Source organism: Solanum tuberosum, unplaced genomic scaffold, assembly GCF_000226075.1.
Source record: "Solanum tuberosum cultivar DM 1-3 516 R44 unplaced genomic scaffold, SolTub_3.0 scf00121, whole genome shotgun sequence".
NCBI lineage: Eukaryota > Viridiplantae > Streptophyta > Magnoliopsida > Solanales > Solanaceae > Solanum > Solanum tuberosum.
The window spans coordinates 628,220-644,745 of NW_006239046.1; the positions used below are offsets into that span (position 1 = coordinate 628,220).

General features: G+C 37.1%; 1 protein-coding gene across 1 annotated transcript; it reads left to right on the forward strand.

Annotated features, from left to right (window-relative positions):
• The first annotated feature begins 15,526 nt into the window (after positions 1–15,526).
• LOC107061173 (uncharacterized mitochondrial protein AtMg00810-like) lies at positions 15,527–15,976 on the forward strand. Its single transcript, XM_015310008.1, has 2 exons — positions 15,527–15,660; positions 15,808–15,976. The coding sequence occupies exons 1-2, from the start codon at positions 15,527–15,529 to the stop codon at positions 15,974–15,976; spliced, it is 303 nt and encodes a 100-aa protein (XP_015165494.1).
• The last annotated feature ends 550 nt before the right edge of the window (positions 15,977–16,526 follow it).

The window sequence follows — 16,526 nt, forward strand, 5'->3', positions numbered from 1 at the left end:
CCACACAAAGAGGAACCTGAGTTTGACATAGACAAACTAGTGTGGGAAAGAAAAGATGCAATGGCTACTCAAAAGCGAGCTGAAGAAGCATAAGAAAGGTCCAAATGCAAAAAGGAGGCGGACCTTGGAGCTATGATGATCTCAAGTTACAAGGCCTCAAATGACGACTCTATCTTTGTAGATTTGAGTCCAACTGTTAAAGACTTGACGATCTCAGAACATGAAAAATCAGATTCAGAAAAGGAATGGGATGCCCTCGTATATGACATCACTAATAGCGAAGACTAGTTTTTTAGAACTCATGGTTTTTCAAACCCTATTTTGGGTATGAACAACCAAGTTATACTAGAGCTTTACTCTTTGAATGATGATAGTCCAAACAATGATTATCTCAGTGCCATTGATGATTACCTTAGATGCGATGAACATCTTGATGACCTCAATTTAAAGCATCTTGATGACATTGATTTTGAGCATGAGCCTGAGGATAATTATCCCTCAGATGGATATATCGAAGGTAGCGAATCTTCCACTAATTCCCAAGAATACGTTGAGGAAACTGCTGAATCTTCACTAGAATCTAATGAAGAGGACTATCCACCCATCTACATCAATCATCACAAAGAACCAGACATCTCTAAAGTTGATGATGACCAAGACGACATGACAGATGATGCGATCCCAAAAAGGAGACCAGAACCAATGATTACAATACCCAAAAATGTTGGAACTGGGTTTCATACTTTTACTCTGGATGATGTTAAGGTTGCTGCATATCCTTAAAGGATCCAAGACTTCTATACTTGGATGGTTACAAAGAATTTAATTGAACGGGAAAAGTATATGATCCTATCAGAATTTACTTGAAGGTTCTTCGGTATTCTTAGGGATTGGTGGACCGCAATAGGTGTTGCGACATGAACTTCTTCCTAATATCCCAAGACTTCACTGTAAATTTGAACATACTTCTAGAAGTCTTTTGTGGAGATCACTCTTCGAAATGAAGTGTATATCATTTGATAGAGATATCATTGATATCCATTTCTAAAATATGGCAAGAATCTACTTTGAGCTTGGTGGAGATTCCATCTTGAAGCAAGCTTTTGTGTCATTATTGCCAAAGATGTTAGTAGTACATGCAACAAAGATTATTGAGGATAGATTTAAATCTATAACTATCCCACATATTGGCTACATCAGGCAAGCTATTTTTCATGCCCTAGATAGTATCTGCCAAAGAGATCTATTCATAAATAGATCGTTCAAAATAATCCAGCTCTTGATAAGGCATGCAGTCGAAGTGATCTTGTCACCAAGTCTGATTGCTCTTGCTCAAATTGTCTAAAAAGATAAAAGAGTGTTAAGCAATATCAAAGGTTCAAGCTATCTAGGCCACCTGATAATAGATCCAGGATGACCAGGTGCACCAAGTTTTTCAGAAGAAGATGTCCAAGAAATTACAATAAGAACGATATTTGCTTTATTTGCAACAAGACTGATACTTTGCAAAGAATTGCCCCCAATCTAAAAGATCCGTCAAGACCCTCCAACTCTTTGACGACATAGCCGATCATACAAGAATTTATCTCAGTAAAGATGACAACCTTGAGTCGGTATTTTCATTGGAGGATGAACCAACGGGCGAAACTATTTTCTCATTAGATGACTATGAAATGGCTTGCAATGATACTGATATTAATGATTTTTAATTAGGCCACAACTTGTATCAAATATCCAATGCAAAGGAAGAAATGGTTGACTTCCCTCAAAAAGTCGATACACCTTAGGTTTAATTGGCTATCTACGCTTCAAAAAGGGATAAAGCAGTGCAAGTCATTGCACTTATGGATACATGAGTCGCATCATCCATCCTTAACTTGGCAGTTATGCTTGATGACCAATGGATTTCTCATTTCCTGAATTTTAGTACACCATCAAAGGAAATCCTTACGACCAAGCTGATTACAAGCATCCGGTCCTAATTGAGTTCTTTCCTGATTTACAATTTCGAACCAAACTCTTTGGCTCGGCTATTCTAGGAAGAGATCTCATCATTGGGTTCGACATCTTCACACAACTCAAGGATCGACTTGAAATAAGAACTAGGGGAATAACTTTCAGACAACAGTTCAAGCCATATAAATCAATGTCAAAGTTATTCCAAATATCCGATGATGAAGAAAAGGTAAGATATCCCGCCAACACTATTTTTATGTTTAAAAAATAAAGGATCAACCCAGATGAGATGGCAGAGTATCCACTAGAAATATTCTCACAATTTAGGGACCCCTTTGATCCGTCAATTATGATAGAATGAAGGACACATTATGAAATCTAGGTATTCAAGAAGTATGGAGGATCTATCCTCAAGCCTTTTGGAGTCCACCCGGAGTATCCATATTGCCATGTGTTCATTCTGATTTTCCCCAAGAATGCCTATGGTTATTCTGGTACTTATGTTAGCAGTATTACATTTTTATGGAGTTCAAGTGCAACTTGTTTAGGGATTTTGATAGAATCCAACCAGCCATACAAAAATTTCTACTGTGGTTCCGACCACGAAGTTGGTGGGCTCATTGCTTCAAAAATTCCTATGAGGTTAAGATATTCATGTTGCACCGTGAGGTGAAGATTATCAACAATCAGGTCCAAGCTAGACCAACAATTTCCTTATATTGGAAGTTTCCGGTCTCTATTTTGTCCTTGGAAGATGAATATCACGAAGCTCAAGGAATTATCTTCCAGCAAAATCGGTGTATCCCAAAATAAATATGGCCGAAGGAATGGGCTCAATGGAACTACACGGATAACCATCCCCACTAGGAGAAAGTCTGACAAGTTGTGAAAGAATATCAAGTCCCGTATGAAATAACAAGATAAAGTTACTCAGTCCATTAATAGCATAAGACTGAACGTTCCTTCACAAAAATAGGATCACAATGTGGAAAGACTGTCCAACGGAAATAGGTACTCCACTAGATCGACCAAACAATGCCTCGAAAAAAAGGAGTTGTACAAGAAGAAACATTGTTTTGATTAGTGGATAGAAGAAGGATATTGAACCCCACCTTCAACCTCTGCATAATCGAATGACGCCCAATGACATGTGCATGAAATTACCACTTACCCGCCAAGGTTTACTGTTAAACTTCCTAGCAAAGTTCGTCAAAAGACTTCCTAGAAAAGTTTGCCAATAAGCTGCTTATCCACCTGCTTGCAAGCTACCTACAAGTACCTTATCCACCTACTTTGATGTTGCATACAAGTATCTTATCCACCTGCTTGACAGATATCTGCAAGTAGCTTACACACCTGCTTGGAGTCTTCTACAAGCTGCTCACCCACCAGCTTGCACGTGTTGTCACATGCCAATAATGTAATTTGTTTTATTTGTTTTGTTTTAGTAGGCTCCTTCACATGTTAAGTGGGGCCCGGTTTGAATAAAATTTGCTGTCTTTTATTATATTACATAAAAATAGTAAGTCCGGATAACAGTTTACTATTTTGAGATAGGATAAGGCTTATCTATTACTAGAATAGTGTGCCATGTGAGATAATATTTTTAATTTTTGTTTGATTGTATTAGGCCACCTTCTCTTATAAAAGGGCGGCCAAGTCTTAGTTAGAGGATATAATAGATTAGAGAAAAAACAAGAGTCATAGCTTAGAGTTTTTCTTAGAAAATCTCTTTAGTTTTACTACACTTTTGTATATTTTTCATTTATAAATAAAAATATTGTTGGCTAAACCTCTCTCTTGTTCTTCTCTATTGGGGGGGATGGAAAGTTCGGTCCGGTAGGTAGTTGGAATAGCTAGGTAAGAGAAAACACTTAGCAAGTTTGCTTGTTTATTATCTCAATGGTTTCAATATCTGGCAAGTTTTATTGGAAGTGATTTCAATGGCTTTCTGAGTTTATCAAAATCATATTGATACACCTACATAGTAAGTTTACCATTCATCGTTGTTGTAATTACAATAGCCTTCTGGAAATAATTAAGTATGTAAGACGGTAGTGATAGAATAGAAGTTGTTCCCAGACTGTTGAAGGGTACTACAGGCCAGGAGAACCGCGAAAGGCCCGTGATTTTTTGGGAAAAGTTGTGTTATCTACTGTACAGTTTACTACTTAAAAGTAAGGTAGCTATTGTGGTTGGAATCTCGCGGAGTTTTGGATGGTTGTGTAGCCTAAAACTTGTGATAGTTGTTTCTTGAGGATATTGCATGGCATGCCGCCTATATGGACGTGAATGCCTAAATTTTACATAGAAAGGTATTGAATTATAAGCTAGTCATGAATATTGTTCGGTGCCATTTGATGTCTCGACCTTTGCATGAACATTGCTCCGTGTGTTGCTTCTCGTGCCTCGACCTATCTACGTCTCCCTTATTTGGTATCGGGTCGAGGCACGAGAAGCAACACACGGAGCAATATTCATGTCAAGTTTGAGACGTCAAATGGCACCGGACAATATTCATGACTAACTTGCAACTCAATAGCTTTCTATGTAAACTTTAGGCATTCACGTCCATATAGGCGGCATGCCATGCATGATTCTCAAGAAACAACTATCATAAATTTTAGGCTACACAACCATCAAAAACTCCACAAGATTCCAACCTTAATAGCTACCTTACTTTTAAGTAGTAAACCGTGCAGTAGATAATACAACTTTTCCTGACAAAATAGGGGCTTTTTGCAGCTCTCCTGGCCTATAGCTCCCTTCAATAGTCTGGGAACAAGTTCTAATCTACCGTTACTGTCTTACGTACCTAATTATTTCCAGAAGGCTATTGTAATTACAACAAGCGATGGATTGGTAAACTACTACGTAGTTGTGTCAAGATGATTTTGATAAACTTAGTAAACCATTGAAATCACTTAAAGTCAAACTTGCCGGATATTGAAACCATTGAGATAACAAAGAAGCATACTTGTTGACTATTTTCTCTTACCCCATTCTTCCAACTACCTACCGAACCAAACTTTCTATCCCCCCCAATAGAGAAGAACAAGAGAGAGGTTTAGCCAACAATCTTTTTATTCATAACTGAAAAATGTACAAAAGTGTAGTAAAACTAAAGAGATTTTCTAAGAAAAACTCTTAAGACTATAAGCTATTCTAAGCTCTGACTCTTGTTTTTTCTATAATCTATTCTAATATGTTCTATTCTACAACTAAGACTTGGCCTCCCTTTTATAGGAGAATGTGTCCTAATACAAACAAACCGAAATTAAAAACATTATCTCAGATGGCGCACTATTCTAGTAATAGATAAGCCCTATCCCACCTAAAAATAGTAAATCGTTATCCGGACTTACGATCTTTATCTAATATAATAAGAGACATCAAATTTTATTCAAACTGGGCCCCACTTAACATGTGAAGGAGCCTACTAAAACAAAACAAATAAAACAAACTACATTGTTGGCATGTGACAACATGTGCAAGTTGGTGGGTGAGCAGCTTGTAGAAGACTCCAGGCAGGTGTGTAACCTACTTGTAGACATCATTCAAGAAGGTGGATAAGCTACTTGTATGCAACATCAAAGTAGGTGGAGAAGCTACTTGTAGGAAGCTTGCAAGCAGGTGGATAAGCAACTTATTGGCAAACTTTTCTAGGAAGTCTTGTGACAAACTTTGCTAGGAAGTTTAACAGTAAACCTTTGGCGGGTAAGTGGGAGTTTCTTGCACATGCCATCAAGTGTCATCTGATTATGCAGAGGTTGAAGGTGTTGAAGATGGTCTTGAATATCCTTCTTCCATCCACCAATCGTTGGTCTGAAGTCGCAAAAGCTTAGCGACCGGTTTTTTCTGTTCCTTGTCGGGCACAGTTCTAAATCTTCTCAAAAATGTCTCAAGCCTTGACAAGAAATATGCCATGATATTGTATTTTCCTTTGAGATGCTTTACTTCGAATTTATAAGGAGAGAACCATTGTGCCCATTGAAGGATCTGGGGGTTCGAGATGATCTTTGAGTTTATTTGGATCATCTTTGGGAAAGCTCTCATATCCATTTCAATTAGAAATTCAGTATGGATTAGGAAGAAGTCAAACTTCTTAATTCCATTTTTACAGCTATAATCTCTTTGAATGTGGAATAATAATCTTGTTCTACGTCCTTAAACTTTCCACTGGCATATCCACATATTTTGCGCTGGCCATCTTTTTCTTCTTTAAGGATAGCATTCGAGTATTCATTACTAGCAGCAGTCTGCATTATCTTTAAACTATCGGAAGGAATATGGAGGGTTTTGACCTCCTTGGATATGTATTTGATTTTTCGGATTGGATCATCTTGATCTTTACCCCAAGCTGAAGCCTTTTTTGTTAACATTTTTGTAAGCAGAGAAATGTACGTAGAGACATCAGCTATAAAATCTCGAACGTAATTTATCACACCAAGAAATTGATGGAGTTGTTTAACTGTGAAGTTAGTATCAGGGAATTTGACCAACTCCTCGCTAATGTGTGGCCCTGGGATATATGCTCCATGAGCGAAATGCATTCCCAAGAAGTCTATTTCATCATTCACAAGAATCATTTTCTTCTCAGATAGCATGATGCCATATTGCTTCACCAATTCATGGAATTTGTGAAGAATTCCAAAGTGTTCCTCCATTGTATCACTAAATAAAAGAATATCATCAATGTATACTAGCGATGTGTGGAGTATTGGCTGGAAAACATTAATCGTGGCCTTTTGGAAAAGAGAAATGGATGGTTTGAGTCCAAACAACATAACTTTCCACCGGTAGTGGTGGTCGGGTATGCAGAAACTTATTTTGGACTTATCTTTTGGGTGTATGCCCAATTGCCAGAAGCTGATTTAAGATCAAACTTAGAGAAGTATTTGTCTTTGGCTAAATGTGAAAAAAGGGTCAGCTTATTTGGTATGGGGAATTTGTCATCTAGAAGGAAATGGTTAAGAGGTTGATAATTGATGACTAATCGAAGTTTACCTCTTGCATTTTTTGCTCATTTGTTGACGTAGAAAGCTTCAAAGGACCATTGAGAATCAGAGGGCTCAATTAGTCTGTATTCTAGAAGTTCATCACATTCCTTCTTAGCAAGCTGTAGATGTTTCGGGTTCATTCCTGAGAGGCTTGCTCTTGTAGGGTTGATATTTTCATTCCTATTGAATAGGAGTGTGATGAAGAATTCTTCATTTAACCATAAAGGCTTATTATGCTTCTTCATGAACCCTCTATGGGAATCAACACATGATTCTTCAACTTGCTGAAACTTGATGTTCTTGACCCGTTCATGCTCAATAATTGAAAATAGCCTTGTAGTTGTTGTATATGGTTTGAACTTGTCCCTGAAGGCTATACCTTGTGTCTTTACCTTGATTCGATCATTGAGCTGCTTATAAATATCAAATCCAATTATGAGATCCGTCCCTGGGATAATGGACTCAAGTAACTTGGGTCTAAATTGTACACCTGGGAAGAATTCTATTGTAATAAGATTCTGTGTGATCACCCTAGTTGTGAGGATCCCTTTGGAAGCCGTATTGAAATTTTGAAAATGTGGAATCCATTGCTCATTTGGAAGGACAGTAGGGTTGAGCATTGATGCAGCTGCTCATGTATCTATGAAAGCAATTACCTAGATAGGTCTATCCCATTTGGCTGGATAGATTGCAAGTTGGACATGAGGAGTCTCAATGCCTGAGATGACATTAACTTCCTTTTAATTCAAATGTCTGAAATAGATTATCCTTCAGTTGAGATTCAGGATCATGGGAAATATGAGTCACTCTTGGTGGCTTTTCAGTATCCACTAGATCTTCCTTAGTGGTGAAGATGCTCGTATGTTCTACTACATATGCCAAGAGCTGGGCAACTCTCTTTGCTTTGCTAGAGTATGGACAATCTCTTGTAAGATGTGAGTTCCTCTAGCAGATGAAGCAGATCCTTTCCTTCTTCTTTTTGGATCGCTTATTTGAGGGAGATTCATCTTCTAACGGATTAGGTCGTTCGATTGAGGTAGATTCTTCCTCTCTTAGCTTAATCATTCTTGCCTTTCGGGCTTGCCTGTGGCATTTGGTTCTTCTTTAATTCATTTGCTGGCATTTGGTGAGCTGAGGTGGTTCATCAACATCTAGGATTGTACTACATTCTTCAGTGAGGTTAATATGCGTGACACTGGATTCAGGACATTCATCTACAGATGAAATACTTTGTTGTTCAACAGCATCATAGAACTCTTTATATCATGACAAAGTTTCCTCTTTAAGAAGATTAGAATCTAGATTATCATCCTTATCTAGGTTGTAGAGTTGTTAAACTTATTGATCAAAGTTGATCAGGTCGTTATCTAGGATGCTCCTTTCTTGGCAGACCCCTCTGTTATCAGGAAGACCATGTTTAATCAGGTTGTGGCCTTCAGGTGTCATATCATACTTGGATACCTCTAAGTGAACATGTTGAATGGATGGACCTGAGTTTAAGAAGACAAGGTCCTCAGATGGGGTTATGTGACTGGAGATGGGTACGACCTTACTGTCTGTCCTGGTATGAAGATCTATTTTCTTTTTTGATTGTCGGAGTGCTGCTTCAGTCTTCTTTTGGGATGCAACTGCGTCCTTTTGATCCCAAACAAATTTGGCAATGTCAAACTTGTTCTCATCGTTTGGTACATGGGTGAATGGCATAGGCATATGTGAACGATCATCGAAAATGGAGAGAGGGTTATCTTATCTCAGTATGGAGTGTGTCTGTGGAGACAAAGGAAATGAGGTAAAGAGAGGGATTGGGTTCTCTATTGATTCAATCCTACCATATATCAGTTCCAGGATTCGATCACTTATAAAGTCCATCTCCTTTCATTGATGATCGAAGAACTGGAAGAGTGATGTCCCTTGTGGGCACTTATCAGGTTGAATGAGTTGCAATCTTTGTTATAGTGCTTTGATAAGCCCATAATTTTGGACAAATGTAAATCAATTTATTCTCCTTCGGAGCTAGCTTTCCTTGAGTAGTAGTAATACTCTCGATAGAATGACTCTTGGTGGACAACAATCTATTTTTCCCATGATATCTTTCGATTACCAATTAGATGTTTCCTCTATATTGCCTGTAGGCATAATTTCTCTCAATTTTTGGATAATTCTCTTTTGTGGTATTTTTGGAGCATAACTTAGATTATCCTTTTCAAATGTGCAATATGAGGGGAGATTATATGTGTGACTGGAGCTCATTGAGGATATCATAAATAATGGATGAGTCTGTTCATCTTTTGGAGTACCATTTCGAGTGGGTAAAGCTGACTCATTTTGGGTTTTGTATGAAACAAGGAATTCATATTTGCCAGGACGGCTTAGAGAACCAATAGTTGGATCTCCATCATCATATGTTGTTTTGAATTCCTTTTCAGAGTTTTCACACATATTCCTACTTTTGCTTCTATCAGCATTATCCAAGTCATCTTTTTGGCATCCTTTGCAGTCACAGTCTATGTTCCATGGAGTATGCCCTGTGAAGGGGCAATTGAACCATTGGACACCACGTCCATCCTGATTGAATTGTCTAATCCAATCATGTTCACACTTAAAGCCACTTAGAAACCAAGATACAGTATATGCGTCCTTATCCTCAGGAATATTAATATGAGATTGGTGCATATGGATAGGGAAGACTATTTGGTTTGGCATTTTGTAGGGAAAGTGACTAAGTATGTCATTTTTTGGCATGGTCAAATTAGGTTCATCAAAGAAGAGATGTTGAGGATGGACTCTCAACTTCTCATATTTCGTGACCTATGCATCATGAAGAACTATGACAAGCTCTTTCCTAGGTATTTTCCTTGGGATCTGGGTACACTGAATGGTTCCATTGGTGGCATCTATATTTAGAAACAAAGAATCTTGGCCACCTAGAAGAGATAGATCCCTATCATGGTTTTGGACTCTCCAAGCTAGCTGATAATGAATAGTAGCCATAATGGCATCTCTACCTTGAGAAGCTCTAAGTATTTGGACCTGTATCTTCAACGCCTTCGTCAAATATGGATCATGTAAGGACATGTTGAAGTTTAGGAATATCGTAACAAAGACGGTCCTTACGTTGAGAGTTATTTCTTATGTTCCCAAGTTTGCATGCTGGTATTCGTAGTATCTAGTATGTAGAAGGGAAAGACGCGCCACGACGGGCTGTCCTTTTCTTCCGTGGTATGTTAATGCAACTCTAACAACACCAAAATGGATATCGGTAAAACCCAGGCTTTTCCACTGTCGAGGAAAATCCTCTGGCATCTGCAAAGTGGTGAACTACTCTTCTAGATTTGCAAGAATAGGGTGCTGATCCAGTTTTGACGCAACAACATATTCCTTGACTCCTTTGGGCTTTTGTTGGACCAAGGAGTGAATTTGCATCCAAGGATTACAAGACCTTTTTTACAAAGGTAGAATATGGGTTTAACAGTGGTAGATATGTGGACGATATTTTATTTTCTAGGGGTAACACATCTACTTCATAAAGGTAGTTATATTTAAACGACAATGTTTTGCTCAAGTAGGAAATATGTTTACCTTCGCTAAGGACTTACATGAACTAGACGCAGATTTACAAGAAGTGGAAGACTATGGTAAAGACTCTCAAATAGACATATTTTTGTAGTTTTGGGACAATAAAGACTCAGACATATTTTTGTTCTAAAATCTAAGGAAACACACTACAACTAATATATACGAAAAAAACTATGGACAGACCTTGTAACTACGAACGTTTAAGACTATAATAAAATATACAAGGTACTAAAATATAGGAAGAGAGTATAAACAAAGTTTATGACTATACACACTTTTATGACTAAAGACTCTAATGAAAGTAAATTGCTGAATAAATAAAAGTTGGCGGTAACAACACGAGAAAAACACCTTATGGGAAACCTTGCTCCTCCTTCCGGAGAGGACGGTTTGTTCCTGATACCAAATAAGGGAGATGTAGATAGGCCGAGGCACGAGAAGCAACACACGGAGCAATATTCATGTCAAGCTTGAAACGTCATATGGCACCGAACAGTATACATGACTAGCTTGCAACTATTAGTCATAGTTAGTGATTTTTCCCTAGGAAAACTATATGACAACCGTCTTAAGGGATAAATTATTCATTAATAGTAGAATTTAGAACTCACCGCTAGTTGGATCTAGTTACCTCTAGATTGGAATTTGCTAGACTTCATGCGAATTCATTCATAAAAAGAGTATAAAAAGATAGATACTTCAATATTGACACACATACCTTCTAAGATGACTCTAACAATAGTATGACTTAATAATGCATGATGTCATTCAATGTGTTTGTGTTATAACGATTGGAGTCTAATGAAATTGTGCTCTAAACTATTATTGTGTCATGTGAAATCAGAATTTGTATATATTCTTGCATATTAGATATTATAACTTTCCATGCGTGTGTAAAAAATTGAACTTGGTGTTGAAATTATTGGATGTGATCAATACTTTTTTTTGTTAGCATATATATGTGACCATGTTATTGTGCCTATCCATGCATTATCATTAGTTAAACCCCTTTGAGCTTATTGACCTATTTCTTTATTTAACCACATGACATAGTCAAAGTCCTTTTTATTGACTAACCTCTCATACTTGATCCAAAAAGTTTTGAATTCATTTTGAGTTGAAAAAAAACTTAGAAGGAAAGGGAGTAAAAAAGAGGTAAAAATACAGAAAGGTATGGTTATGTGGTAAGATAGGAGTAAAAGTAGTGGCACGATATAGTTGTACTAGTTGTTAGCAAGGATAAATTTCACACAGAAGAATCAAATTGAACAAAAACCTAAAAACTATGGAAAAAAGAAGAAGATCTTTACTAGCAATTAGTGAACTAAAAAAAGGGCAGATTGACTAATTCTTTAAAATATTTAGTTTGCAGAAAATCAGTTTGTGGGTCTATTTTCTAGGATTAGTGGGTTTATGTTTTACTTAGTTCATGAAATTATCTCCCTATTGTAGTGGACCATGTTTACCACTTTTTTCATATTTTCCATTATTTGCGTGTTGCTTTATTTTAGCTTTAGTAGTTAATTGTAAGCCTATAAAAAGGCAGTAGGATTTTTTATTTTTTTTAGCAAGAAAGTTCAGCAATAAAAAGAAACCTTTTGTGTCTCAAACTCTTTCATTTATTTTTGCCTACTCATCCAAAAAATTTGGTATCAGCGCCAGTTTTAAAGTTTTACTCCCCTGGCAAAAGGGTAACGAGAGAGAATAAAATTTTAGTCCCAGAAATACCAAACCAGAGAAACGATGGCAACAAACTATAACAGTAACACCCAACATCTTCCAATTTTCAAAGGGGTGAATTATCATTTTTGGATTTTTATGATGAAGATTCTCTTCAAGTCTCAAGTGGTGTGGGACTTGGTGGAGAGCGAATTTGCAGATCCGGATGAAGGCCAGGCACAACAACTATGGGAGAATCATAAGAAGACTCAAAGGCGTTGTTCCTAATTCAACAAGCCCTTCATGGTGATATCTTTCCCCAAATTTCAGCAGCAAAGACTTATCACGGAGCTTGGGAAATTCTGCAACCGCAGTATATGGGAGATAAGAAGGTAATTGATGTAATATTGTAAACTTTACATCGTGATTTTGAAACTTTACTTATGAAAAGTAATGAATCTGTTCAAGATTATATTTCTAGAGTTTCTTCCATTGTTAATCTCATGAAGTCGTATAGGAAGAATATTAGTGATGAAATTGTTATGGCAAAGATGTTGAGATCTTTAACCAAAAAAATTGAGCATGCGGTTGCTGCTATTGAGGAATCCAAGGATTTATCTAAATATTCATTTGATTTTTTAATGGATTATTATATAGCTCATGTAGATAAGATAAACAAGTGTCATAAGAAAATTAAAGAAAAAGCATTCCAGGTGAAAGAGGAGTCATCTTTCTCCAAAGAAAAATCCTCAAATTTTTTGGCAGAGATAGAGGAAGTGGCGGATTTCGTGGCCAAGGTCAAGGCTGCGGTAGAGGCAGAAGTCAATTCAATGACACTCGTCATCCTTAGAGTGAATTTCAATGATAGTATTGCAAGAAGTTCGATCATACAGAAACACATTGTTGGACTAAGCAAAAGGACGGTCAAAATCAAGCAAATTTCTGTGAGAACGTAGAGAAGGAAAGTATTTTTTTCATGGCTCATTCTTCAATCACTAACATTACTGATAATGTTTGATTTATTGATAGTCGATGCTCGAATCATATGACTAGCATAAGGTTTTTATTTAGAGATCTCGATGAGTCACAAAAGTGTGACATTCGACTTGATGATGACAAACAAGTTCGAGTTGAAGGAAAAGGAGCCATAGCCATCAAGACAATGCAGGGTAATGTAAAACTCCTTTGTGATGTGCAACTTGTTCTTGGTTTGGCACATAATTTACTGAGTGTTGGACAATTGATTGCTAGTAGTTACTCTATTTTGTTTTAAAATAGTTCAAGTGTTGTGAGTGATATTATTTATGGTCAAACTAAAGTAGTTGTGCCTATGACCCAAAATAACATGTTTCCCCTTAATGTTTCAAGTGTGGAAAATAATGCCTTAAACTCAACTGTGACATCTTCGCTATGGCCATTTGAACATTAATGGGCTGAAATTATTGACTAGGAAGAATATGGTAGATGGGTTACCAGAAATTGGTGATCTTGATTTATGTGAAGGTTGCATGTTAGAGAAACAAAGTAGAAAATCGTTTCCTGAAGGAAAATCATGGAGAGCTTCCCGTTTTCTTGAGCTTGTACATGCCGACTTATGTGGACCAATGACGATCGAGTCACTTGGTGGGAGTCTGTATTTTTTTCTATTTACCGATAATTATAGCAGTATGATTTTGGCTTCTTTTTTTAATTTCAAATTAGAAGCTTTTGAGAATTTCAGGAAATTCAAGGCACTCGTGGAGAAACAAACATCCCGCAACATAAAGGCTCTTCGCACAGACCGTGGTGGTGAATTTTTATTTAATGATTTTAATTTATTTTGTGAAGAGAATTGATTTCACAGGGAGCTTACAACACCGTACTCGCCACAACAAAATGGAGTTGCCGAGCGGCAGAACCATACGGTAGTTGAGATGGACAAAAGCTTACTTAATGCAAGGGGACTTCCTGTTCATTTTTTGGGAGAAGAATTGGCTGCTGCTGTGTACCTCTTAAACATCTCCCCAACAAAAGACGTTTTGAATCAAACTCCATATGAAGCATGAATGGAATGGAAACCACGAGTAAGCCACTTGAAAGTCTTTGGGTGTATAGCTTATGCTTTGGTTAATTTACGTTCTAAGCTAGATGAAAAATCAGAGAAATGCATTTTCATTGGTTAAAGTCCTCAATCCAAAGCATATAGACTATATAATCCTACCAGTGGCAAAGTGATTATCAGCAGGAATGTGTTATTTAATGAAGAAGCAGCCTTGGAATGGAACGACAAAGAAGAAGATTCAGTCATCCATATTCCAGTTCATGCAGAAGTAGAGAATACATGGATACTTGAAACAACAAGTTCTGATCTTTCCTCACCTGGTAGCAGCAATATTGATCATACTGCTCATGGAAGTAGCAACAATTCTACTCAATCAAGCTCTCGTTCTCCACCTTCGACGTCATCAAGAGAGACGCCACCAACAAAGTTTTGGTCACTGCAAGATGTTATGCATTTTTTATCTTTGCCATGTTAGCTGATGAACCGACATGTTATGAAGAAGCTGCAAAACAACCAGAGTTGCAGGATGCGATGATTGAAGAGATTCAAGCTATCAATAAAAATCAGACCTCGGAGCTAGTTGATTTGCCGAAAGGGAAGAATGATATAGAGCTAAATTGGATTTTCAAAACAAAGTACAATGCCGATGAAAGTGTCAAAAGGCATAAAACTCGACTTGTTGCAAAAGGATACTCTCAACAACAGGGCATCGACTTTAATGAGACGTTTTCACTACTAGCTCACTTCAAAACGGTTAGAACTACTCTAGCCTTGGCTTCTCAACTTGGTTGGCATGTTTACCAATTTATGTTGAGTCTGCTTTCCTAAATGGCAACTTACAAGAGAAGTTTATGTTTGACAACCTGAAGGCTTCATTTCTAATGAAGGGAAGAGAAAAGTATACAAATTTAAAAAGGCGTTGTATGATTTAAATCAAGCACCACAGGCATGGTATAGCGAAATTGACTCTTTTTTTCAAGAGCAGTAGTTCAGAAAAAGTGATAATGAACCTACACTTTATGTGAAGAAGCAGGGTAATAGTGATTTTCTGGTTGTTTGTCTTTATGTCGATGATATCATATATATGGGCTCTTGTGAATCTGTTGTTTTTTAATGTAAGAGTTGCATGATGAGTAACTTTGAGATGTCCGACTTGGGTATGTTGCATTATTTTCTTGGGCTTGAGGTGAGACAAGGTTCGGATGGAATTTTTATTTCACAAAGGAAATATGCTACTAAACTTTTAAAGAGGTTCAACCTGCTGAATTGTAATCCATCGCCCACACCCATAAATATGAATGGGAAGTTGAAACTCGATGATGGTACAGGTGCAACAAATGCTTCTTATTATAGAAGCTTGGTTGGTGGTCTAAACTACTTATCGCACACAAGGCCCGATATAGTATTCTCTGTTAGTTTGATTTCAAGGTTTATGAGTAGTCCTTCAAAGAAACACCTAGGTGCCGCTAAGAGAATCTTGTGATATGTTGCCGGCACAACAAGTCACGAAATTTGATACTCAAAAGTATCAGGTTTTGGATTGATTGGCTTTACTAATAATGGTTGGGTAAGTAGCTTGGATGATCGCAAGAGCACAACTGGGAACGTTTTTAATCTTGGATATGAAGCAGTCTTATGGAGTTCAAAGAAACAAGATACAATAGCTTTGTCATCTTCAGAAGCAGAATACATGGCTGCAACTTTAGCATGTAGTCAAGCTATTTGGTTAAGCAAACTGTGTTAGCAGATCGTCAACAAGAGCAGATTGTTCCAATGGAAATATGGTGTGATAACAAGGCAAGAATTTCTATGAGAAAAAAATACCGTTTTCACAGTAGCACAAAGAACATCGACACTCACTATCACTTTATTCACAATCTAGTTGTTGGTGGAATAATCTCCCTGGAATTTTGTGGAACAAATAATCATACTGCGAATGTTCTTATGAAGTCGCTGCTCCGCAACAAGCATGACTTCTTCAGAAGACAAATGGGAGTTTGTGATTTTGAAGAAAGGGGAGTGTTCACTAATTCTTCAAAATATTTAGTTTGCAGAAAATTAGTTTGTGGGTCTATTTTGTAGGATTAGTGGGTTTATGTTTTACTTAGTCAATGAAAATATCTTCCTATTATAGTGCATCATGTTTACCACTTTTTCCATGTTTTTCATTATTTGTGTGTTGCTTTATTTTTGCTTTAGTAGTTAATTGTAAACTTATAAAAGGGAAATAGGAGTTTTATTTTTTAGCAAGAAAGTTTAGCAATAAAAAGAAACCTTTTGTCTCTCAAACTCTT